Raw genomic sequence first — 25840 nt, 5'->3', positions numbered from 1 at the left:
TGAAATGACTGTGTTGTTATTGTTGCTCTATAAACGGAATCGGATTGAACTGAGTCCTTTGAGTACTTCTCCTGGAAATATGTAGACATAGAGAATCACGTAGCTCTCTGAGATCGTTTCGCAGGACTTGTTTTTAATCATTTTGATACCATTTCCAGCGCAGTGCAGATCAATCAGAACATAGATATTCATGTGAAGCATGTATTATCAGAGCTTCTTTCTCTCACGCAGCAGTACATTGTGTGTCATGATCAGTGCAAGTTCAAGAACACTGATAGAACAACGAAGGCTGGTTATCCCACTCATGTATGTTATTTTAAGGTTCTTTTTCTCTGTTGCAAAGACATTATTTAATCTTGGTGTTATAGAATCTAATAATTTATTGTAATCTAATAAGCAAATTAGTATAAATTAAATGTCGAGTTGCTCATCAGTCTCATTTTATCATCTTGCACCTTCAGAACTAGATTTTGTGTTTCTGCTCCTGAATCGGTTCGCAGGATTATCAAGTTGTCTGGAGCAACGCAGCACATATGAAGTGTTATTTGCGATGGCATTCCTCCGTCCGGCTTCACCCACAGAGTCGGACAGGTGTTCTCATTGGACACGAAAGCCTCTGGTGATGCATGTCAGTCTTGATCACCCATGATGATGGCCTGAGGTGAGGAAACTGCTTCCACTCCTCTGACATGGGAACTGTTTTGAGTTTCAGCACTTTTATGATAGTTTTGTCAGTCGGAACAAGCTTTCAGACACTGAGGTGGACAGTATCAGGTCCTCAGGCTGCAGATTTCTAGAGACTTTTTGTTTGACGGCAAGGGAAAGTGTTTTTCCCGTCCGTCCTCCGTGTGGGTGACTGACCGTTAACCTGTAAATTGCTCTTTTGTTATATCCTGCAATGTGTCACTTCACCCCTGAGGTTAATCGTCACGTTCACATCATATTGACATTATGGCTTTATTGGACTTCTTTATAAGTTCACCGTGTGTTCCGTTGTGACAATTACAAGTACAATGACATCAGGAGAACCATTTTAAAAGCTTAACAGCTTCATAGCACTACAGTGGGTTTTTATTCCGTTTATGGAACATTCTAGTTTCGATATCACTGTTTTGTATTTATTACAATAAAAATAAAATTGAATTAAATTGAATATACAAAGAGAAATTATTGTGAATTATTTTTGTATCACGTTAAAATCGTTGAGTAGAATGAAAACATCATGTTTCTACAAATGAATATTTTATAGCAAGGAATTTCTTAGTCTTTCTTATTCAGTAAAGCAATGACCAAATGTCATGTTTATTGAATGGTCCAACCAGTAAAGCATTAGTCAATCTTTGCTTGAGTAGTTAATGAGTAGGCCTGTATGCCTCATATGACTGGGAGATGTCTGCCAACTAAATAAATAAATAAATAAATAAATAAATAAATAATTAAAAGAAACGTCTTGGTGTCATACCCGAGTTCCTCCATCTGAGCTTCCCAAATCAGCTTCCATCTTTACCTGCTTTCCTTTCCACACTGTCAGAGTTTCTTCTTCAGATTGTCTCCAGATACTTCAAAGAGCTTTAAAGCCCTTGAATCTCAGGAGTTATTGTTTTGAGACAAAACTGAAGCCGCGCAGCGACGTCGCGTCGGATGCGCCCAGCACGGGACGCCAACAGAGACAAACAGCCCGGGTGATCCCGGCTGGCTGTGCGGCAGTGAGATGGGCTGCAGGGTTTGACGGGGCAGAAGAAGCCTGGCGCAGACGGCTGGCTGCTCCTTTTGACGGCGTGTCAGGGTTGGCTCGCAAGCTGCTCCGCCACATCTGGGTGATGCAGTCATCATTGTGGCAGGCCTGTCAGAACAAACTGGTGTGCCGGAGACAGATACAGCTTCAGTGGCTGGATGGAGAGTATGCAACACATACGCCGCCCTAACATGGAATATGTTCCCCAAACTGGCAAGCTGGTGGCAAGTTAATGACAGGAACGACCAGTGACATCACATAAAAACATGATTATGCTCCACTAAAGACGTCTGAGCGAGCCCATAGATCAAACGGACAGGGTGATGACTTAAAGCACTAACACACTGCATGCTGGCACTACTTTAAACGGGAGCCTTGCTACAAGGATCAAACTTTCCCCCCTATAATTTAAGCGAAATATGTAAGCTCCAAAGTTGCACAGAATAAATAAACAGTACACACGCACACACACACAAAACACAAAGAAAGAAGCCGAAACTGGAAAAATAAAAACGAGGGAGTAGTCAGGTATTGCCAAGAGGGGCTTCACATTGCATCACCGCTGCAGTGTTTTTATTTGTGATGTATTCAAATGAATTGAGAGGCACAGTGGGAGAATAATGTGTAATCATTAGTAAAGGGCCTGCAAATTATTTACGTAATGTAAACCATGATAATTTACTTACGCTTTTTTTTTTTCCTCATGCAACCATTAACGTGTTACTTGGATGCCGATAAATGTCACAAACACTTTCGCTTAATTAAAACAATAGGTATCATATTGCAAGGTAAGATGTCAGTCATACCAAAGTCTCCTGCGCACAGCAATTTACTGCGAACGCGTTATGAGAGGGGGGCGACACAAATAATAGCTATTAAACTGTCAGCCTGTGCAGGCTGGATCACATTACTGGAATTAGCCTAAGATGCACTATTATAAACAATGCCATCCTCTCTTTGCACATGCATACACACTCATAAACTCCCATAGCCTGTGTGTGAGAAAAAAAACAACAAGGAAGGCTTCACGAAATAGAGGAAAAAAATAAAAAAAATAAATGAACACATGTCAAAATATAAATTGTACTGTCACATTAAGGGCACATTCACTGTTTTTTGTTGCTTTTTGTAGCTTGAAGATGCTTTAATGTCATACTTGGATTAATTTGACATGATGATCATATAAACATTTAATCCACCACCCATCCTACACAAACTTTATTCTCACAAACTCACATCTAGAAGTACATAAGTCTGATTCTTCTCATGTAACAGCATCGTATCATCTTTGCTCTGTGAATACAAATGTTGTAGGAGAGTCCAGTCGCCCACACGGGTTCATATTGTCACTGAAACTGAGGTCACTGGGGCCAGAGTGGTAGTTTCATTTGAGGGAAATCACTCTGTACTAAAATTAAAACCACACAGTAATGCAGAAGAAATGAAAACCAAAGAGTCTTTTCTTTTTACTGAGTACTTGGTGGAGTTTCACTGTGGCTGTTCAGCGCTGACACGCTTTAAAACATGGTTCGTATTCACAGGCAACACTGACATCTGCTGGTTTAAAACTATTTTATAGCATCATTGTCACATTCAGAGATGGAAAAATTACTCACATTCTCTACTGAAATAGAAATATAAAAACAACAATAAAATATCCAGGTAAAAGTGGAAGTAATTCACCTAGCTCATTTTGCAGTTTAGCTGGTTGTTTTTGTCATTGTGATCTTAAAAACAATCATGTTTATAAATTTCGTGAGTATATAAATAAAGTCACTCAGGCACAGGGAGCTTCTGTAAGATTAACGCTGAAAGATCCCCAAGACCAGACTTAACTATAGATCGTCTCGGATTGAGAGTCCTGAACACTGGACAAAGTAACAGTACTGATATCAATCATTTACCAATGTAAGATTATTGGGAATGAAATTAGTTTTGAATTATAAGAGATCGATAAATTATTTGTGAATTGTAACACATTTTGTAACTGAGAGCTTTAAGTAAAGAAATTAAATAATAAATGTAGTGAGGACCAATTATTGTGTGAAAGATTACGAAAAAACAACTTTAAGTATGATCAGTGAAACTCCTGAATAGAATTTACAGACTTACAAAAACTCACAGTAAAACACTTTTTATGACCACAGATGATAAAACTGCTTCCAAATTGCCACTTTACCCTCAATGGACTTGACTTGTTAAGTAGTTTCCATCAAGTCGTGTCGCAGAGAGTTCCAAACAAATATTGAATATTTTTAGAATATAAACAGCAGAAACTACAGCCTTTTAAAATCAGTATAGATGCTTGAAAGTAAAGAACCAACCTGCCAAACCTCTGCTAACTGGAGCCATCAAGGGGGGAAAGGGTTAGAATAGTCTCTTTTATGTTTTAGACTTTTGTGGCATCACTTCTCTCTCCTGCTTTGCTCTAATCTCCATTCAACACAGATCAATTCAGTGTTGTAGCACACCTGTCAATGGGACTAATTTATTTATGAAGCTGTCATTTGTAATCATTGATCAGGACTCAAAGGAAAGAGATCCCCTAATTGTTGTGTTTGGTCTAATTGAGGCTGCGTTCTTCTACCTGTGGGTTAATGAATCAACTGACTTCTGCCACGTACTTAACCAGAGTCACGACGATTGATGCAAACATTTTGACAGGAAGTCGTTTTGTTTGAGACCCATAGTTTCATTACGGCACTTGATGTGTGAAAAATCAAACATTGTGAGCAATACTGACGCTTTCTCTCTTACTCAGCATAAATTCAACTGTGACAATTTCAGCCTCTTTGTCCTTGTTGCTCATCTGTAACATTTTGGTATTGAAGATATTAAAGCACTGTGTTTGGCCTTTGAACTCCTACGGTTTGTTTCTCATCATGACCCGTGTGTTTTGTTGAGAAAGTATCTTTAAATTTTCTTGGACATCTGTACATTTCCATTTACATGAAGTGATCTGGTTTATTCATATTAACTTCACATCACTGACGAGTCACCTGTCCTTTGTGCTCGTGCTTGGCTGAATTAGTTGCTTTTTGAAAAGATCACAAATACACTGAATAGAAACTTCATAGTTTATTTTCATGATCATATTGAAATACTTGTCAGGGATCAACAATCATTGAATTATGACTTCTTGTAATCACAGATTTTTAATTTAACTTGTAATGTTAATGTAACTTAATCAGATTATATAATTGTATAATTTCAGGTGACATTTGGAATACATCATATATATTCTTCAACATGAAGGCATTTAATAATTCAGAACAGTTCAAAAGTAATATGATGATGTCTGCAAAAAAATATCAATAGTATGTAATTTTATTTTTATTAATTCAACAAATCAAATCAGAGTCCAGGCCAGTTTCCTGTCAATAAAAACTGAACTAATGAAAAGAAAAAAAAAAAAAAAAAAAGATTTAAAGTTCACTGGGTGTATTTCTAGTCTTTGACCAGTAGTGGGCAGTCTTAAATTAAAAACAGCTGTTTCATCAGAGGGACTCAATGTCATCCTGTAATGATCTGATCCTCTGTGTAATGCAAAGTTCCATTTATTTTTTAAGGAACATACTGTAGCAATGATAAATACTGTGTTTAAGTAGGCTTGTTTCAAACAACAACAACAAAAACATTCAACACTGTGGTTAAAGCACACTGATCTCAGATTCAATTTACCAATAAGCCTTGTGTAAGGTGCAAAAAAAGAAATCATTGATAAATGAAGCGAGGAACATTTACTGTTAAGGTAATCGATCCATTAAACTGTACAAACAAAGGGAAAAAAAAGCAAAATAAAACACCTTCACTAAATTTACCAAACTACTCAATTCCAGTATAAAATGGTCAGTAACATTGTTTTAAAAGCAAAAATAGAAGCTTCGGAATCCAACTTGATAAGGAATGCAGAGAGCAGCTTTCATAAAACCAGTCACACAAGGCCACTTATACAATCACTGTTTTAAGATGCATGTTGTTTCAGTAATACCTGATTAAAATGATAACAGCATGATCACAACCTGCTGAATAAAGTATGTTTGCGGCGGGTCCATCCGGCAGATCCTGGAGAAACATCTGGAGTCACTTGGTGAGAATGGAGTGAGGTGAAGAAGCTGTCCTGTTTGTTGAGTTATTGTTTGGCACCGTTGCTTTGAACCTGGATTCCCACCTGTTCCTTCCTCTCAGCCGGCCTGTCCAGACTGGGGCTCAGGCCTCTGTGTGTCGACGAGGGGAAGCGAGAAACTCCATTGGCTGTTAGTGCTGCACTGTCTATGGGGCAGATGTAGTCTGATTCGTCAGGTTTCCGCTTCCTCAGGTGACTGAACTGGGTAAAACCCAGTTTCTTTGGCTGCGAAAACACACACACACTATTTAATTGGACTGTATATTAATATCAAAATAATATATCTGTCATAGTGTTTCCAACTCAGGGTCACAAAGCGCTTCACTAGATCTCAGCTGATTCTGGGAACCATCTGAGAATTTAAAGTCAACAATCATTTACAATTTTTAAAGGTAAATGAAGAAAATCCATGCACATGCAGGGAGAACATGCAAACTTTAAAGTGTCCCGGAATCACAAAGATCCCAAAGGGTGGACTCAAACTACAGATTTTCTCTCTCTAATGAGACGGTTTTGAAATTGCACTAAAATAAACGTCAGAATTCTTCAGCTTGTTGGACGTCTTTGAAATAAAATATAACTGAAACTTACATTTCTTTCAATAAATCTAGATAACTCTTTAAAGTTTGCCATTGAAGGACTCATTCTGCAGTTGATGTTAGAGAAAAGTCATTATTTTTATTTATTTATTGTTTTTTGAAGTATGACTTTATGCCTCAATAATGAATTTATATTTCAAAATTTACAAAACATTTGGGAAATTTCATTTACAGAAAGTGAAACTCAGACTCAAACCGGGAGACATGAACAGCTCTAATCACCTGTCCACTGCACCCTTAGAATATTATGTTACTTGAAAAAGTTTGGCGACAAAATGAATTCAAAAGTTACTGTAAAGTAAACGCCTTTTCAGTCTTTTTTGACAAGAATTTTAAAAATGTTTCAAGCTGACATGAGCATAATGAGAAGTCCTCTCACCTTTACTTTAGCGGTGGTGGTGAGGGGCACATGTCCCGTGGCATTGCCGTACTCTCTTTTCTCCTGCGTGGCCTGCGACCCCACCAGGGCCGAGAAGGCGGTGGCCAGGTGCCGCCGGAGCAGCGTCTTCTGTGGCGGGATGTTCAGGAGCAGAGCCAGCGTCTCTGAGCTGAAGCGAGGTTCCAAGATCTACAGCAGTTCGTACCAGAGAAAGACATTTAGGTCACCAGCCGTCAAATGTCTGCGTGACATGGAAGATTTCTGCTACTTACAATCAAACCGCCATGAACACCACTGCCCCGTAAATTGGGAGCGTACTCGGCCAGATCCACTGCTCTCAGCCACTCCATCACTCGATGGTTTGACCACTGCACCACCTCCGAGGGAGATGGCTGGTTCTGGAGACCAACGACCAAACACATCAAATCTAATCACACGGTTTTATATCGCACTTGTTTGATTATTCTTCGAAATAAATGAATAATAAGTCAATAAATAAATACTCTTGAATTATTTTCGAAGCGAACAAATTGCATTTGAAGACATTCACTCTCTCTCTGCCTCCATCTTGTGGTGAACCATTACTCAACACAGTAAAACTCGTTCCTGAAACATGTGTCTCCTTGTCAGCAACGCAGCTCTCAGTGTGTGATGTTCTCACAGAACACTGTATAATATTCACCAGCAGTACACATTTTCACACAGGTCACTCTGTCCTGTGTGACCCTTTGGGCTCACCTCCTCTCCCGGCCGACGACGGAGACAGTTTGGGTTAAACTTATTGGCGTGAAGGACATGAATGGCACATTTAATACTGAGATGATGCAGCTGGCTGGTGACCTTCAGAGTCAACAGGTCGTTCTGAAGAAAGAGAAGAAAACAAACACTTTTATATGAAGGAATCCTAGTCACCAGCAAAATGCACTGAACTGTGTTGTTCACAGGCTTTGCTGCTGAAAGGTACAGGCGTCTTCTTACCACTGTGAGATATTGGATCATTCGACCGTCGACCCGAGCTTCGTGAAACTGATCTTTATACTGAGGCAAACCGATATCATCCAGCCAGCCTGAAGGGGTAAAAGCAAAAAATAAATAAATAAAATCTGACATTCAATCACTCAACTTGTCACAAACATCAGCAGCAGTCGAGTGACCAAGTGTGGCCAATTTAAACTCTCGTTTAGATAATCTACAGGTTAATTTAGTTGTACCTGTAGGGAAGTTTGGTGTACAGTGAGTCAAACAACACACACACGAACAAACAAACAAAACAAACAAAAAAAAACATGTTAAGAGGAGAAGAATAGAACCTCCCATAGATGTAATTTGAAATAAGAGTCAGCAATGAAAACAAAAAAACAAAGACGAACAAAAACATATAATATGATCAACAAAACCTTACTAGAAACAAGAAAGAGGCATAAAAAACAAGTTACAAACATGAAGAAAAAAGCTAAATTACCCAACATGCATAAAGTTGCAGTCTTCATGAAATGAAAAAAAAAATTGTTTCTATGAATTTGATCGCCTGACGACCTCAAAATATCTTCATGTCGAAGGGACTTACGGGTGACCCAGATGTGATCCAACTCTGATGATTTCTCAAAAACTTTAGTGGTGAAAGCCTTCAAAGCAAGCTGCATCTTCTTCCTGTGCAGTGGATTCTTCATGCCCATCTCCTGAGGGCACAAGGAAAACACTTCTTTAACTACTGATTGATTATATACAATTTCTTTCACCACAAAAAAATTTCAATTGACAGTGTAGCTATAAAAATATAAACAACTAGATTTTAGTTCAGAAATGGTTTTGTGTGTTTAATCTAAATGGATGTCTTTGTCTGACCTTTTCAAAGTCCTGAGGTGTAGCAGCAAGAAGAGTCTGTCCATTTTCAATCCACTGTCTGGAGAGACTGACGTACTGACTCAGTCCGTAATCGTCCAGCCAGCCACAAACCTGCTCTTTGCTCCACTGGCTGAATGGAATATTAAGATCACTGGCCACCACAAAGAAAGCACAAAAGAAAGGAAATGATTACCATATGTAGGCTATTTTATGAAAGGTGGAGAAGCGACAAGCAGATTAAACCAATTGTTTTTAAATGTTCTAAAGAAGTTAACTACGATGGTAGAATTTGTAATAAAAGTGGGTAAATATTAAACTGGGTCAGGTTTACCGTGCATTGTCATGTGATTCAGGGGTCCGGGTCAGTCGAGGTCCTGCTGTTGCACGAAGTCCTCCTCTTCTGAACGGACCACCATCTGGATCTGCTGCCTGGAGGCCGCCAGACTGGGTCCTTCGAAGTCTGGATGAGATCGATTCATAATAACATAAACACACTTGTTTATTTAGCCAAAACTCTTTACAAAAAATCAATGAATTTTACATGCACTTAAATAATCACGTTATACATCATCTATGATTTAATGTATGTTTTATGTATGTGATGTGTACGTGTACATTTAAACACTACTTATTGAGCAAGTTATTAACATTTGTACTTAGCTGCAAGTAACTGTGGTTTTACTTTAATAAGTCCTTTATTAGGACAAGAAAGTGACTGTTCATCAAAACAAAATACATTGTTAAAGTGAAGGTTTTCTTCTTTTCTTTATATTGTGCTTTCTGCGTTGCTGTGACCGATTATCTTGGTGCTCAGTCTCATAACTGATTCACTCTGTCAGATGAAGCTGATGTTAAATCAGTGGTTTGGTGCACACAAGTGTTCTTCTGCACACAAGAGGCGTACAGTTTTCCGCAGTATGCAGAACGTTTCATAACGTAATGAGTGACGAAGAGGAGTAGCGGCAAAAAAATATAAGATATAAACTAACATCATAAAGGCTGCATCTGTTAAGGGGCTTCAAACACATCACCACTATGGAGGACATCTGTTAACTCTAACAGTGATATATTCAGGATGGAAGTAAACATACAGTTGTGGTAAAAGGCTGAGACTTCGTAATTGTAAGGATGTACTGTTCCTTTGTCTACTTGGTGGAGATTGATTTGAAAATGTTGGTGCGTTTTCCCACACTCACTTTCCCCAGAGCCTCTTGAAGCTCCTGTTGTTCTTCATGTATTCTGGCGAGCCAACGGCCCGCTGGCCTGGCTGCGTGCCGGCCCCCGAATGAACCGGGGAATTATCACTTGACGTGCTGTCATCAGCTTTCTCCAGTTTTTCTGTATGACAGTTGCAAACACCCCGTCAGTATAATATTACAGAGTACAAAATGATTCAAATGGTATCCGTGTCCCCAATGGGGCGCTTATTACATACAGCATTTTAGATGCACTCGGCTAAACATCACAGTTCACTCAGAGAATTTTAGGCAGACAAAGGACCACTGTAGCCCTCCCAAAGCAAACATATTTAATAAATGGCACCTATGAAAAGATTTGACTATTTCCTGTACTTGGGTATGTTAAAGATTGGGTCTGCGTGATCATGGCGACGGAGTAGAACGCCATAAAAAAAACCTCCCCGCCTTTATTCACGCCACCAAAAGTAACATTAGAAGCAGAGAAGCACATGTGGTGGTCTGCCTGCTCACAGTGCTCTATTCATTGGAGGCACACAGGTTACAGATCATTAAGTTCAGCAAATAATTCAACAGTTAATGCCCCATGAAGAAGAAAAGAATCTTGGCTGCATGTTACAAGGTGTGATCTTTATGATACAGACTGCAGTGAGTCACCGCTCCTCGGCAGAGCACAGCAGGAAGAAATTAAAGCGAAGTCAAAGTTAAATTTGGTCAGTCGGGCTGAGGAAGGGTGGAGCTGATAGATTCAGAGGAGTTGAGAGGGTGTGTCCAGTGAGAGATCCCAGGACCCATCTGCTCCGTCAGGAACCTCTGCAATTAGCTGTGATCAAACGCAGCCTGCAAGGCCTCATGGTCAAAGGGGAGCGGTTCAGTCCAAATATGAATACTGGAAATTACAAGGCTATAGCCTTTTCCACAAAAGAGGGTGGCTGGTCTTCCACTATACCAAGGCTTACTGAAGCGAAAACACACAACGCACACATCACAAATAACCATTCAGCTGTGAAGATGTAAATGAATATATCTGGCTTTACTTTGGCCGGAGTCTCCGTCTTCACTTCCATTTGGAGACCTTTGGTTTTCACTGTTGCTGTCGTCAGTCCCATTTTGCTCCATCAGGGAGGAGCTGGTCGGCAGCGTCTGACTCCTGGTGTCACCCAGACCGCTCTGGATCAACAGTTACAAATCAAAGGTTACAGTTCCATCCAGTTACATCTCAGAAAACCATCATGTTTATTTAATAAACTGTGATTCTCAAATGTCTTTAAAGAGACTTTCAGACCGGCAGAGCAGAAAATAAACCCACAACAGAGTGTAATTACGTAAGCAGGGTGACCTTACAAAATTTCAGAATATCAGAGACATTAAATGTGATGTTTGTATTCAAACGCCTGTAGTTTCTATTGTACCTCCTGTCTGAGTGAGAGCAGAGGATACAGTGTAAGGCTGAGAGCCAGAAATGAACAGCAGGTGGCAGCAGTGATGCTTCAGAGAAAGCTGGGTCACTAATTGACAGGGAAATAGCTTCAGAATTAATACTTTACCATGTGGGTAACATGGTGCACTCTTTTGACCAGACACGTTGTTCACTTTTCACATCCTGTCAGGAGCGTTTGAGAGCTCTCATGAATTCATAAACCCTTGTGTTGAGCTTGTATTTAAGATGACTGGTTCTTTGCACAGAATACCTTGGTACTTTGCTGTGTGTGATCTAACCTCTGAAAGGCTGCTCAGGAGCAGCATTACTTCGAATTTGCCTGAGAATTTTTTTTTTGTTAAACCAGTGTCTTTACTAAACTACTGCTTCATAGCTTAAATATCATGTTGAAAAATCAATGAGATATATTTTGGTAAAGCTAGTCTGAAACAGAAGATCGATTCAGAACTTCATTTAATTTAATCTTTTTTCCAGTAAGATTTTAAAAAAGAGCTCATATTTTTTTTGTTAAATCTTGACTTCATATACAGAAGAGACTCAATTTCTGTCATTGTTATTATAAAGAGACTTTTAAGTTATTTTAGCAGCTGAAGAGAATAATTATGAAGCATGATGAGAAACCTTTTGAAATAGTAACCACAAGGAGGTGTGACGTTGTTAGATAACTGCTCTTTTATTTATTTTTATTTTTTATCAATATGAGTCATGCATTGAGTTCATTCAAATTAGAGGGCAACTTTAGTTAAAGTTTACTTAAAGTAAACCTGGAGTATACTTGAGGTTTACTACATATTACATAATGTATTATGTAAGCATCGGTCCATCCTGGTGTGATCTGTTTAGGAATTTAAAGGTACCGTAACCCTCACACGATGAGTGGTAAATTAGTGAATGTTTGCGTAATCATCGGGGCAGAAGTTGTATGTTGTCAGTGACAACAGTATTTTGCCTTTATTGGTGTGAAAGGAAACTTTGCGGCAGATAGGATTTGTGACTGCTCTTGTATTTGTACTTCTACTGATGAGGACAAATGTTGAGTTGTCGTTATTTGTAGTTTACTATGCTGACAGACTACAGAGACACATCCCCTCAACGAAAATGCTTCAAACTGTGGAACAAATCAAGAAGCAGACAAGACACTTCGGATTAATGAGGTGTTTGAAAATACTATAAATTAAGAAATTAATAATCATACCTTTTGCTGATGTCCATTAGTTATGTCATTCATGCTACTTGATAAAGTCTGTGGATCCATTCTGGGAGATAAAGGAACAATTAATTCAGTAAAAAAACATTGAAGGAAAATCAATATCATCTGCACATAAAAGCAGATTCACTACCTGGGGTCGCTGTCTTTCTGGACTGATAGAAGAGATGCTTGTTGTGAGGAAGAACTGTTAGTTGAAACCTGTGGGGGAAAAATAGAAAAATAGAGTTAAAAAAAACACACATGTTCCTTGTAAAAACCCTGAGGATAACTTTTGGAGAGACCGTCAGAGTTGAACTTTATTTGTTCCCACCTCAGATTTCACATCCTCAGACTTAGTGCTGGCTGAGTCAGCACTCTTCATCATACCCTGCTCTTCTTCCTCACTGCTGCTGGACAGACTCCTGCCGTTCGACAATGACCGAACAGCAGGTGGAGCTGCAGCAACAAAGAGAAGCAGTGCAGCGTTCAGCTGGAGGGTGGTGGTACACATCGGGAAAGGAGGTTTGATGATGATCGGTAACAAGCTGGTTACCTTGCCTTGTGACGTGAGGGACGTCTCTGAACTGCCTGCACTGATTTAGGAGCAGGGTGAGCTCCTCGATACGTCGGTCCTGCAGAGAGCAGAGACGGTGAAGACCAAACAATTAAGATGTTTCTCTAAGGTTGAGGCACACATGTACCGACTGCTCCACTTTCTCTGTTACTGACCGATATGCGGCACCAACGTTTCCCCGCCACCATATGGGCTTTACATGAAAGTATCGGACAGGGAGGGGACTGACAGGCCGAGCTGGAAATCTCAGCCGTGCTAACCAGCTGTGCGGAGTGTGTGTGTTTTGATGTGGTGCCCATGCCTGGTTTCTCCATGGTTCTCTTAATGTAGCTCACTCCAAAATTAGGCTTGGCAGAATGAGGCCTACTTATGTGTGGCTTTGCCTGAAATGGCTTGCCTTGGGTGTGTGTGTGTGTGTGTGTGTGTGTGTGCGTGCGTGTGTGTGTGTCTTCACTTGAGTGCCACATGTAGGCCTGTGTCTGTAAGTCTTTAAAGTTGGAGATGGACTGGCTGAGAGAGTACAAAAGCCCCTCTGTGCTATAAATGGTTGGAGGGTGGAGCCTCTGAGAAATGACAACTTCAAAAAAAAAATTTACTTCCAAACCATTTTACCAGCAGTGGTGGCAGCGCGTCCACATACAGGCCAGCGAGTAGCTTTACATTCTACTAAAATTAGGATACCGCTCACTTTGATCTGGACTCATAATCACAGACAGCTGTTTCGAATGGGAAGTGGAGGGAAGGGCTTCCAGATCACTGCTGACATACCTTTTCATCGTTGGCAGCTATTAGTGATTTCATTCCACTTTTGAGCTTCTGTAGTTCCAGATCTGAAAGAAGAATCAAAAATAGAAATATATTAATTGGATGCATTCGTATAGAAAAAGGAGAAAGTGAAAAGTCGAGGCAAGCTTGTTACATATTTATTCCCCACCAGAGTGATATATAAAGCCTGTATTTCTAGATCCAACCAAGCCATTTTTATCTGCCAATCATATCTTTAGGTCATGTCAGCATTTCTATATTTGGGCTCATGGTCCAGAGACACGAAGTGACAATTGCAGACATCCAGGCTACATTTGCTGGTGAGTGACAATGATTAGACAAAGCAACAATCCCTGAAAATGGTTCATGGTTTATGATGAATACAGTTATGAACATACTAGATATTCCTTCAATCATAATCCACAAAGAAGCTCAGAGTACAGAGATAAAGTAAATTTAGACATTTGTTGGTGATTGTCAAAGCTGCCTATAAAACTAAAGATTAGGATAAAATGAAAAGAAATTATATGAGAGATCGGCAGTCAGGAGCCAATTGATTTGAAGTGATTTTCATCAAGCTCTGCTTAGGCTTACATTTGGTGTTTAGCCTCCTCCTGTACATCTCTGAGAGAAAGAGACACACAGAGACTCGAGATGAAACAGTTTTTAAAGGGTCACGGCAGACTTTTCCCACGGTTGTTGAAACTTAATGAAGCCTGCCAACATTCACACATTACACTAACAGTACCACCCCTCAGCTTGGGCATGTCAGAGATGCAGATGACAGGTCGACTCAGGGCTGGATGTTTGGCTCTTTTCTTACCTCTCTCTATGCTCTCAGTGGGAAGAGACGGTCTGGCCATCAGCTGAGTGTGCAAACTCTCAATTTCTGCATTCTTAGTGAGCAGGAGCTGCTGAAGGCTGCTGATCTCTGCCTGTGGGTAAAAAATACACTCAGGAATTTCAGAGGAAAAGCACTGTATGTGCCAACACACGTCTTTTTAAAGTGGTCACACCTTAAAGACGATTACACAGAATAAAGTGAGTACCTGTATTTTAATTACAAGTGTCTGCACATGCCCTTGCTTGAGAACTAAATCATACAAAACACTTTTTTTCCCATCAGTGCTCACATGTGATTCACCAGAACAAAGCTGTACCAAGTACCAAAAGTCTGGGGTCTGAAGTTTATAGTTTGTTTTGAAGTAAGATGGAACACACACAGATGGCAATAAAGTTGAGTTCAAACTGATCTGTTTTTCCAGTGAAGAAAATCAAACACAGTAAATAAAGCTTTTTTTCTCAGATATCATGGTCTTTGATACTCTATCAAAACACTGCTTTCCACTAACTTCCTCTAATAACAAATTTTGCTCATACAGGCTATGAACACTGTGGACAATTATTTGTGCGTATGAGTATTTTCTTTTGCAGAATATTGAGGAAGCACTGGAGATTGACTCTATAGTGTGCATAGAAGAATGGTGAACCAAAGCTATAGCTGAAGATTGTCTTATCTCTGTAGTGTGAGAACTGTGGCTGTATAGTTTCTATTCAGTCTCGTGTTGACCCCTCCTGGCTGTGCATTCTTTACTCTTCCATTATTGGTTTTCATGAACAGTCTTGAGGCACAGCTGAGGTCAGATGGGTATTCTGTGAGGAAAACTGAGGCTTGTTTCTTTGCACTTTGCAGATGACGTTGCCCTTTTGGTTTTGTTGCATCAGGGCCTCCAACATGCTCTGGAATGGTTCCCTGCTGGGTGTAAAGTAGCAGGACTGCAGATCAGCATCTCTATGTTTGAGCTTCTCACGGATAAAGGAGGCATATCTTCTTCAGGTACAGGGGTAGAAGGAGATATTTGAGGATAGGATTGAGCTGTGCTGTAATACGTCTGTCCACATCCCCACCATCACCGATGTTCATGAAATGCACAACAGCTTCCTACAACGGTGGGCCTCTGTAACTGTGATGCTGAGTAGTTTGACAATCCAGGAGTGACTCAAAGTAAAACCACATCTACATGAAGAAGAGCCAGTTGAGGTGATTCAGGTTAGGATAACCCCCTTTGGGTTTGATCAGGCTGGAACTGGAAAAGGCCAGAATATTGACCCAGCAGAAACTGGAGAGATTATGTCCCTTGTTTGACTTGGGAGAGGTTCTGATTCCTCCCAGAAGAGCTAGAGTAAGGTACAGGTGACAGAGATAGATATCCGGGTTCCTTTGCTCTCCGTGGAGATGGAGAGGAGATGGATTTTAAAAGTATTGATTATCATTGTGGACTAACCGAGAATACAAATATGTACCCCCCCTCATGTGTATAGGTATTTTTTTTAACTGCTCATCATAGATAAAGAAACATGTTGAAATCCCTCAGTTCTAGTTCTTTTTGGTAAATTGCCACACACATCTTAAAATCTCATCCTCATTTGACACACGAACCAACAGTGTTGTGACTGTTTCGTTAATTTGCCAGCAGTTTGTTAATCATTTGTTGTGAATGTTCAAAGTGACACAGCAAACATCAGCAGTCAAGTTGGAAGAAAAAAAACACGAGGGCTTTAGAGATGCAGGTACAGGATGTCCTTCATTTTTAACTGGGTTTTTTTTTCAGAAAAATCCTACAATTCAAGACCGACACAGGCCGCTTTAATTCTTTACAGATAAGTTCCAATTAGCCTGTTCATCTCTTCCAGACATGGCTTAAAAAGCAAAATTATGTTGGGTAATTAATAATGAAGTAAGTAATAGAACAGTAGCACCCTTTTTAATACTGCTAATAAGACACAGAAGAAAAAGTTGGAAGAGAAATAAAAGATTTCATAACTTATTATGATGAAAGAGGACTGATATGGAGGTTGTGTAAGTCCAGGGAGTTTACGCCACCAAAGTGCAGAAGCAGTTCATCTCTAAAGGATTATTAAATGTGTGTGTGCTGTGCATCAAAACAGCGTCTAACAGTTCTTAGGCTTCTTATGTGTGTGAATAAGCGAACACGTGCAAAAGAGAATGACTCAGTGAACTGGCTGCAGCTCGTGATTGGACAGCATTTTGGAAAGTTGCGTGGTGCTGATGCAGCGCGGCGGAGTACACACCATGCAGATATTCACAACCTTTCCATTACCTTTGTTGCTTTGAGTTTCTTCTCATACTCCAACTTCTGATCCTCCAGGTGTTCCACTTTGTCCTTAAGAATACGAAGCTCTTTCAGTAAGCCCTAACAAAAACACAATGCATACACAATTATCCACCTGTCTTCTTTTAAACCACGCAAAGTATCACACTGCACAACATGCATATCTGTTGTCACACACTGGCCTGCAAATGCTTATGAAGTTTCCTACTTTTCAAAGCAAAAGGACTGACTTTGACAGTGGCACAAACACACCACAGTGGGACAACCCATGCTGTACACAACATCAGAAGCCATGCAGGCAGGCTGCGCCTACATCTCCTCCATGGTGATCCTGAGGCTCTTCATCTGAGCTACTCTCTTCCAGGCTGTGTGTGTCCCCGTCACACCCGTCTGCAGCCTCTTCTAGTTTGTGCGTCCCCCCTGAGGTCCTGTCACAGGACACCCCCGGGTTTGAGTCCTGGCTGTCTGCAGACTCAGTGGGACAGTTCGCTGGAGACTTGCTGTCAAGCGGGCTCTCCAGGGCCTTTTTCTCCTGGATTTTGCTATTAATCTCTTTTTGAAACTGACACATCTGCTCCTGCAGCTCGCTAATAAAATTCACAACGGTCTGGAAAATGAGGGAGAAAGAATTGAGAGAAGTGTTCAGAAAGATAGGGGGAAAAAAAAACTAAATTGAAGCTACATGTCTGTGTTTGTTTCTTCCAAGCTATGCTTAAATGTTCTTGAATTTTCTATCCTGAAAAAGTTTTTTTTTTTTTATGAGTCTGAATACTTATCACCCTGTATTAAACAGCACAAATCTTTGGCTTATCTCATTCAGACTCGTTGGGCCAGCCACTTCTGTTGGAAAAAGTCAAACACACATCATTTTGTAGCAAAAATATTCTGAACACAACTGACAAAAATGATTTTCAGAACCAAAATGTGTTTACTTCTCTGGTGGTTTCGACTGATAAATTTCAGCTGTTGCAAGAATGAGGATGTGTTTTCTCTTACCATGTTTTGGAGGTGAACCTTGCCCATGTTCCCTCAGAAAGAGTATAAACAGCAGCCGAGCTATGCTCGGACTGTGGACAGAGGAAGTCTCACTTGGGGTCCGTACAGCGGATATGACAGACGATATGGAGTGCCTCTACTTCTAAATTTAACTATGAGCATGCTGGCTCCACAGCAAAGAGGCTTCCACACATTTTGTGTGTGTGTGTGTGTGTGTGTGTGTGTGTGTGTGTGTGTGTGTGTGTGCGTGCGTGCTCATGTGTGGACATGTTTGTGTAGTAGAAGCGGCACGTGGGACGCCAGGAAAGCATTTTAAAGCTGTTTTTTTTTTTTTTTCTCCTGCTTTTCTTAAGCCCACACAGCTGCTAAGGGGAAAGTAATCTTTACACATTGTGAAAGCAGATTTGAGAATCTGAAAACAAACCTGATGGCTTTTCTTTCTGCTTGGGCATAAAAATCAGCATTAAATCAAAACATATCCAAATGAAAATGTGTAGAAAGAAAAAAGCTTTCCTAAATATGTCTTGAGTTAGGAAGTGGATCATTTTTCCAGAATGACCCCCTCAACCTTTTTCCCCTCCATGAAGAACTAAATTCTCTGGGTTGCAGCCTACACACACTCATATTTTGCCTGTCATCCATCATGCCAGCTCTGCTGCGCCTGAACTCTTTTAACCTGGGGACACAAAGAGTCTTTGACCAGCACTGTTTTGACAGTAACTTATACATTATAGTATCCTGTCTAGTAACACTTCAGCTTTCCCTTTCTGAAATTTATATGGCGTTCGAATGCCCAGGAAGTCTGCTGGTAACTCAACACACAAGGCCTAAGCAAATACATGGTTCAGTTTAGACCGACAAAAACATTAAACCCGGAGAGACTTTTTCCTCTTGAATGTGCAGGATTAACAGAGCCAAGCTCTGGGTGAATGTTCCCCTCCGTCCGTCCAGAAAGTGTTTATGGTCTTCCATAAAATCAGCAGCTCACTTCAAGGTTGGATTCGTCAAAACACAATTCAGATTTTTGTGTGTTCTCTCATCATTCTTGCCAATGTTATGTTGAAATTTCCAAGGGATCGAGCAAAGTAGAGTCTCCTAGTTTTTTTCAGCTAAACTAATTTTCTTCTTGCAAATATTCGCCAGTGAAAAGTTTTTTTTTTTTTTTTTTTAATATATATACACATTATTTTCAGGTTGGCTTATTCAGAATCTGTCATGTAAGTGCAGATATATGGTGAGAAATAAACAGCAGGCAAACTGTGCAAGTAATTAAAAAAAGCACTTAAATCAAATTATACAACTTTTGTATTACCATTAAAAAGAAATAAAAACTTTAAATAACTAATGAGGAATATCTTAAGCAGTTTGCTGGAAATCAAAATAAAAAGAGTGAAGTGTTTCAGCTCCACGCCGTGTCTTACCTCTGCTTTGTGCTGCCTTTCGGCCCCGTGGCCCTGTTTTCCCTCCATGTCTGCCAGCTTCAGTTTCAGGTAGGACACTTCCCCCATAAGCCCCAGCTTCTGGCTCTCCAGTGACGTCCTATGCAGGAGCTCCTGTCATTGACAACACGCAGCAGCGAGAGTGTGAAGCAGCACAAACAAACAAGCGTGTGTACGCTATCCCTTCGGTGACGCGCCCGGCACAACACTTACTGAACAACAGCGGCATGAAGTATGAGGTAGAGCGAGCTCGCAGCTCTGTAATGACTGTCCCGGCAGACAAACCACACTGGTTTCAGAAGCTGTTTGAGTGGCTAAATATACACAACCCATGACCACTATTTATAATGCCTTTTTCACAGCTCACTCAAAGTACACAGAAGAGGGTGGGAGAGAGAGGGAGAGGAGGGGAGCGAGAGAGAGAGAGCGAGGGGTTGCAAAAGCATGTAAAACATTCGTAAATAGAGCATCAAAATAACTCTGACAGGTGCATTTTCCTGTCCGCAGTGTGTGAATGGCTGCCGGTCAAACCTGGAGCAGAGGGACGATGTGGCTAAACGGTGCTGTGGCTGTTTGTGCTGAATGGCTGTCAGCCCTCAGAGTGAATCCAGGCTATGCAGGCAGATGCAATACTAATTTAGCTGATGTCAGGTGCTAAATCACTTAAAGTCCAGAAATGAGCATCTGAGGCGAGACAAACTGTGCGTATAGGTACGTCCATTTAAAACTCCGGCTTTGGAAAAATATCTGGCTTCTTCTGGAGTGCGCATGGAAAATATTAGAGCTTTGTCACCGGAAAGAGATTTACGGCTCAGGTCCAAAGCCTCATAATGACCACGTCTCCGAGAAACCAGCCGTGGCTGCCCTTTGATACTCCAAATACATACAGCATTACACAGAGAAGTACAAGCTGTGGATTAAGTTCACAGCTCGACAGATAGATAGCACATTCATATTTCTGTCAGAACAGGCTGAAAGCGTCTAATTTAATTCTTTTTTTTTTACAGCAAGAGGGTTATAAGAATGAGATTTAATACCTGATTCATCTTCCAGTGTCTGCCTGCAGCATATTGAAATTTAAACGTCTGCTCTTCATGGATGCAGCAGTCGCAAAAGAGCTGTAGTTTCAGTTGTTAATAGTTTGATGTATCCATTCAGCTGTCTTTGAGTTGTTTTTAAAGTCTCTGGTGCAGAAGTGGAGTCTAAAGCACACAACAGAAAGTTGACATACACTTCTAACAGTTCAGGGAGCTCCACCCCCTTTTTTCCTTTATTTCCCTCCCATCTCTCCACCTTTTCAAATGTGTCCTCCCTTCCTGATTTCCTCACTGTCTTCCTCTTTCTGTTGCCCTCTCCCTCCCTCTTTCTGTGGAGGCCTGAGTGTGAGCAGACCTTGTGTTTACTTGTTGGAGGTGGGGCTGGAATCACCTGCCCAGACAGACTATTCGAGTCCTGCACAAACCAGACATACTCTCTGAGACACGGGCCAGGAATGAGCCTCGGCGTCCTAAATATTTTGGTTGTCAAGGTACTGTGCGGCCAGATCCGCTGGAATTTGTGAAAGGAATTTTTTCTCCAGGAAGCAGAACTCATCCCGAGTTACACTGAGCTATGAGGAGTCTGATCTGTGGAAGAGGCATATTTAAAAGATTAATGAACTGTCTGAGGCCGTGTCACGTTTCATTAGGAGGGAGAACATTATTGATTTAATAATTCTGGATGCCCGCTGGTGGAAAGTGGGCTTTTCTGACTTTGTTTCACTCAAACTCCTGAGAGTCTTTGGTATGCAGGAGGCTTTAAAGCAAGATGTTCTGATGCAATCCATTGTGATCTGAGGTCAGCGTAGAGTGAGTACCTGCTGAAGCATCTCCTCTGTGGAGCTGAGTTTCAGCTGATGCTCCACCAACGACGTCTGCAAATCACTGATCTTCACCCCCTGGGCCTCCACCTGGTCTGTCAGCACACTCACCTGCAAGCAAAGAGGATGTTTTTTTCCCCTGTTTTTTATACCAAAACTGCAAAGTAAAGATGTTTTAACTGACATTTAATTCAAAGCCTTATCTCATGATGACAAACTGCATGGAGCTAGATTCTGTAAACTTACAGCTTTCCTCTAGTTGTATTTTCTCACAGTAAACTATTCTTTGAAATTAACCATTTTCATGAAGATTTTGCTCATTTTGTTGAGATTTCTACATACATGCCAGTGCCAGATGACACACTGCAGAAATTCCCTTTGACACAACATGAATGATCCTTTGTGCTTCAGTAGGGGGTTGCAACACTTCAGTGACTGCAGCAGTGTCAGCAGAATGCAGGTTAAATGCAAATCTATTAAGGCCACATAATGGCTAATCGCTTGCTAAAAGGCAGGGCGGACCAGCCAACTGGAACAGATTTACTCTGGAACAGCGTGTTTTTTTTTTTTTTTTTTTTTTTTAGAAAGACCTAAACAGCCAAACAGGGCACCTGTTCTCTCTCTCTCTCTCCCTCTCTCTTTTCTCTCTGTCTCTCTCTCCTGCTAGCCTCGACCTGTTTGAAGACTACACACACACACACACACACACCTACACACAGACAAACGTATGACGCAAAGCAAGATGTTCTAGTGTTGTAACTTCACTAAATCCACTTTATAACTGTTGCTCCACCTGTGCAGCGGTGCAGAAACACAGTTACGCAACAACTGCACAACACCCTGATCCACCTTTGTCCTCTGACGGGCCTTTTCTCACCTCCCTCCTCTGACGCCGACATGTGATCTGGACTCGGTTTGAAATCAGCTCCCACTAACAAGGTGGTGTCACATGCGCTCTTTTGTTTGAGCAGGATCAAAGATGCGCATTGAAACTGATTCATTTGCAAACAGACGCTCAGGTATGCTCGGATAAGAGCACTGGTGGTGTAGCAGCCTTTCTGACGCTATCATGTATCTTTACAGTAGACGGAGGTAACACAGATAATGCTGTATTCAGCAAGATAAAGATCACCAAGGAGTGGCTGATCTCACCTGTAGAATTAGTGACTCTTTGTCTCCCTCCAGACGGGATAACCGGTCTTGGTACGACTCACTGTTGGTGTTTGAATGGAGGTTTACCTGCAGAAAAGAGGTCGGTGAGGTTAAACTCATTAGATAAGCTGTCAATATCAAACTGAATGACACAGGAAAACCTGAGGTACGATATCTGTGGGACATTCTCAGTGGTTCTCAAACTTCTAATAGGAAAGTTCTCACAAGCTTCATACCATCAGAGAAAATGTTGAACACTCTAAGTACCACCTCTATGACCTGAACACACAGAAACAGGATTAGATTATTCATTCATTCATTCATTTTCTGCCGCTTTTTCCCTTTCGGGGTCGCGGGTGGCTGGAGCCAATCCCAGCTGCTGTGGGCGAAGGCGGGGTTCGCCCTGGACAGTTCGCCAGTCTGTTGCAGGGCTGACATATATAGATTAGATTAATAATGATATAAATTTACTCTCATGTGTGGATTATTTATCAATCGTTTTTAATCAGCCACGTTGAAAAACAAAATAAAAGCATTAAAAAAGGAACTTAAACTGACTACAACTAGTTACAGTGCCTCATTGTTTCCATGAAATACATCAAACTCAAATATGATTGTCATGATTTGTATACTTACAATTACTTTTTGACTGTTTTCGATTTCAGTTTTAAGAAATTAGAACTTGCATCCATATACCACAAGGGGGTGCTGATCATAACCCTAATCACCCAATTGTAACATAAAGCCACATAGACCTAAAAACATGTACAATCAGTTTGGGTTCCTGCATTCTGGACCCCATAGTTGTAGTGTATCCCCCGTTTTTGAGGCCAAATAAAGAGAAACATGAAACAACACATACACACTCAGATTTTTGTCGCTATCCTTGTGGAACCTTCCCATTATGTGAATGAACCTTCACAGTAAACCAGACCTTCACAAGTGTCTGAATAACTTTGCATCCCCACCCCCCAGGTTTCTGACCCCACACAAAGAGAAATACGAGACCACACACAACCAGATTCCGAATCTGTAAACACTCGTTTGTTTGAGTGGAGAGTCTGGAGGAGATTTGCAGGTCGTAATCCAGCATTAAAAGTTGTGTACAACATTTTATACTAGAAGATTAGGGGGAATGAAGCATTGGCGGCAGCCCGAGTTTCGGGCTGTCTTCTGGGTTGAGTTATTAGCCACCAATGTGCGAAGGAAGTGAAACGCAACCAAGTGTGCTCCAGTTTCTCAGAGATCCCACATTTCAGCCACAACGATTGAAATATTACGTAGCTCGGCTGCCCTAATTATGATCGACCCACTAAAGTGGTTTTCGGTATTTTTTTTAATACTACTAATCCTTTTAAATTCTCCCAGTATGAAACTTCAAGGCATCCCTCAGTTCATGTTTCAGCAGTGTAATACTTGATAGGATGCAGCCCAGTATATGCATGATTACAGACATTTCTGTTCATATTCTGCTTTTGAGGTGATCCCAGGACCTCTTGTTTTTCATGTCCTTCTGTTTTGGCAGTGAAACGGTACATCTTGACTCTGTCCTTGTTGTTTGGCCAATTATTTTTAGCAAATTTTCCAAAACCCAGATCAATCAAGCTAATTATTCCTCTTATACACAAGCGTGTAAAATCAAACATCAAGGGGAAAACATTTAACGTCGTGGGAACACTAAATATTATGTGACTCATAACAATGCAGCTAATCTTCAGAGAAGCTTAGAGTTTAATGCGCAGCACTGAAACTGACCTTCAAGACTTACAAAGTGGCTTTCATGGTTAGAAAAACACAGATCCACAGCACAGAACAAACAGCCTTTTCTATAATTTTGTATTTTTTAATTGAACATACTTGACCATGGATATTTTACTTGGAAATTGCATTTTTGGTATTTAGATATTGTTTCTGTTTCACTCTATTTGACAATAGTGATAATTTCCAAATCACTTGTCTTCAGTTTACAAGTTTAGAAAACTAGTTGGCAAGTAGTCAACAAGAGTGTCCATTAAAATGTATGTTCTACATTGATATAACAGACAGTAAGAACTAAGACCTGATGAAATGAATTGAATAGCTTCTAATAGCAACAAGATGCTGTCTGATGCCTCTTGATAAATTAAAGCAGCAGGAAAAGATCAGTACAGACATAAACTACTTAAGCATAGGGTAGTTTAGGTTCCCTGTTCCCTCCCATTCAAAAAAAACAAAAGAAAACTGAACAGCATGTCTGCAGCCAAATGGCAGAGTACTCTAGATACATGCCTGAAATGCTGTAAAGTTAAATTATTTTACTTTCCACTTTTAAGCAAAAAGGTTCCTTTTCTGCATCACAGTTCAACAACATACCAACCAAACATATCCAAAACAAAAAAAAAAACAAAACAAAACTATCTGACTATCTGTCATGGCAACTGTATTTACACAGGAAACGCCACAATGTCAACAAAACCCACAGTGCACTTGCGCTGCAATCTGACGGCGTGAAGCGCGGACACGCGAATGAGGAATGTCTTACCTTTCTGAGCCAAGTAAAATGCTTGTAGAAATCAATGTCATACTCCATTTTGCAGGCCCATTGTACTTTTAAAGTGAATTACTACCAGAACTCGGCTTTTGCTTGAACGATCTCAAGAGGAGGGACACGGAAAATCCACAAAAAAGAAGTAAAACTATTATTTTATAGCTGGACTGCACTCTCTCCCGTTCCTTTTACAGACCACTCATACTGCAGAGTGTGCAGAGAGGATCTCGGTCCTTGTGGTTTGTAGTCTGGGCTGCCTGGGACTTTAGAAGCAGAGCTATACAAGTCAAACTATGCCAGCTGGCTGCACTCTCTTCCTTTACTTCCTCTTGCTTTCTCCCGTTTCTTTTTCATACATGCTCTGACTGCTTCAGTGTCGTCCTTATCCCTGCATTCTTGCTGCCCCTCAAAGCACGGTCTCCCAACTTGTCTTGTCCTCCCCTTCTTTGTCGTCCTGCACCTCGCTCTGTCTCTGCAGCTCCCTTTCTCGCACTGTCTGAAGTGCCCCTCAGTCAGGATAATTTTGTGGGGCTTCCTAAAGGGGAGCAGGGCAGAGGAAAGTTTCTGCAGCAGCACATGCTTGTCAGATGTGGTGGAGAGCAAGAAGTCGGCAAAGGCAGTGCAGAGGAGAGGGTGGAGGGGTGGGGGTGTTAGTCCAGGAGACCAAAAGGAAACATGAGTGTAAAGTTGGCTGTGTGAAATCGAAGACGTTGAGGAAAAGGGTAAACAGCGCTCGTGGTGGGTTAACCTGGACAAATCAAATAAACAAATATTGCAGTAAAGAAAATAAGTGCGGCCACAGCAGTGATTGGGTTGTGTAACGGCACATACGGAAAACAGGAGCTCTGGATCTCATTACTGGTGACGTTCACAGCAGATCCTGCT

At 40.9% G+C, this 25840-nt stretch overlaps 1 protein-coding gene across 4 annotated transcripts; it reads right to left on the bottom strand.

Moving 5' to 3' along the window:
* Positions 1–4817: 4817 nt before the first annotated feature.
* ppfibp2a (PPFIA binding protein 2a) lies at positions 4818–25432 on the bottom strand. 4 transcript variants are annotated; one of them, XM_030097206.1, is made up of 22 exons: positions 24950–25432; positions 22429–22515; positions 21274–21387; positions 19401–19532; positions 16972–17064; positions 14673–14784; positions 14444–14473; positions 13853–13914; positions 13064–13142; positions 12842–12966; positions 12662–12729; positions 12517–12577; positions 10918–11050; positions 9881–10022; positions 9016–9144; positions 8685–8835; positions 8407–8518; positions 7818–7906; positions 7578–7700; positions 7112–7237; positions 6840–7028; positions 4818–6086 (listed from the first exon to the last, which is right to left on the bottom strand). In XM_030097206.1, the coding sequence occupies exons 1-22, from the start codon at positions 24995–24997 to the stop codon at positions 5868–5870; spliced, it is 2424 nt and encodes an 807-aa protein (XP_029953066.1). In that variant the 5' UTR covers positions 24998–25432; the 3' UTR covers positions 4818–5867. The 4 variants fall into 4 exon arrangements, with proteins under 4 accessions (XP_029953066.1, XP_029953075.1, XP_029953094.1 ...); XM_030097215.1 differs by lacking the exon at positions 14444–14473; XM_030097234.1 differs by lacking the exons at positions 21274–21387; positions 22429–22515; positions 24950–25432 and adding an exon at positions 20456–20637.
* Between the last annotated feature and the right edge of the window lie 408 nt (positions 25433–25840).

Source organism: Salarias fasciatus, chromosome 1 (assembly GCF_902148845.1).
Source record: "Salarias fasciatus chromosome 1, fSalaFa1.1, whole genome shotgun sequence".
Lineage (NCBI taxonomy): Eukaryota > Metazoa > Chordata > Actinopteri > Blenniiformes > Blenniidae > Salarias > Salarias fasciatus.
This window is presented reverse-complemented; position numbering and strand designations above follow the sequence as displayed.

Bases quoted from the DNA above. Each gene is read 5' to 3' on its own strand.
- ppfibp2a (XM_030097206.1), bottom strand. From the start codon at position 24,997: ATGGAGTATGACATTGATTTCTACAAGCATTTTACTTGGCTCAGAAAG. The intron at 13,915-14,443 runs GTAAGCCTAAGC...TTCTTCTTTCAG, and splicing joins GAGGAGGCTAAACACCAAAT to ATCTGGAACTACAGAAGCTC. The intron at 9,145-9,880 runs GTGAGTGTGGGA...GATCTCATCCAG, and splicing joins TTCAAGAGGCTCTGGGGAAA to ACTTCGAAGGACCCAGTCTG.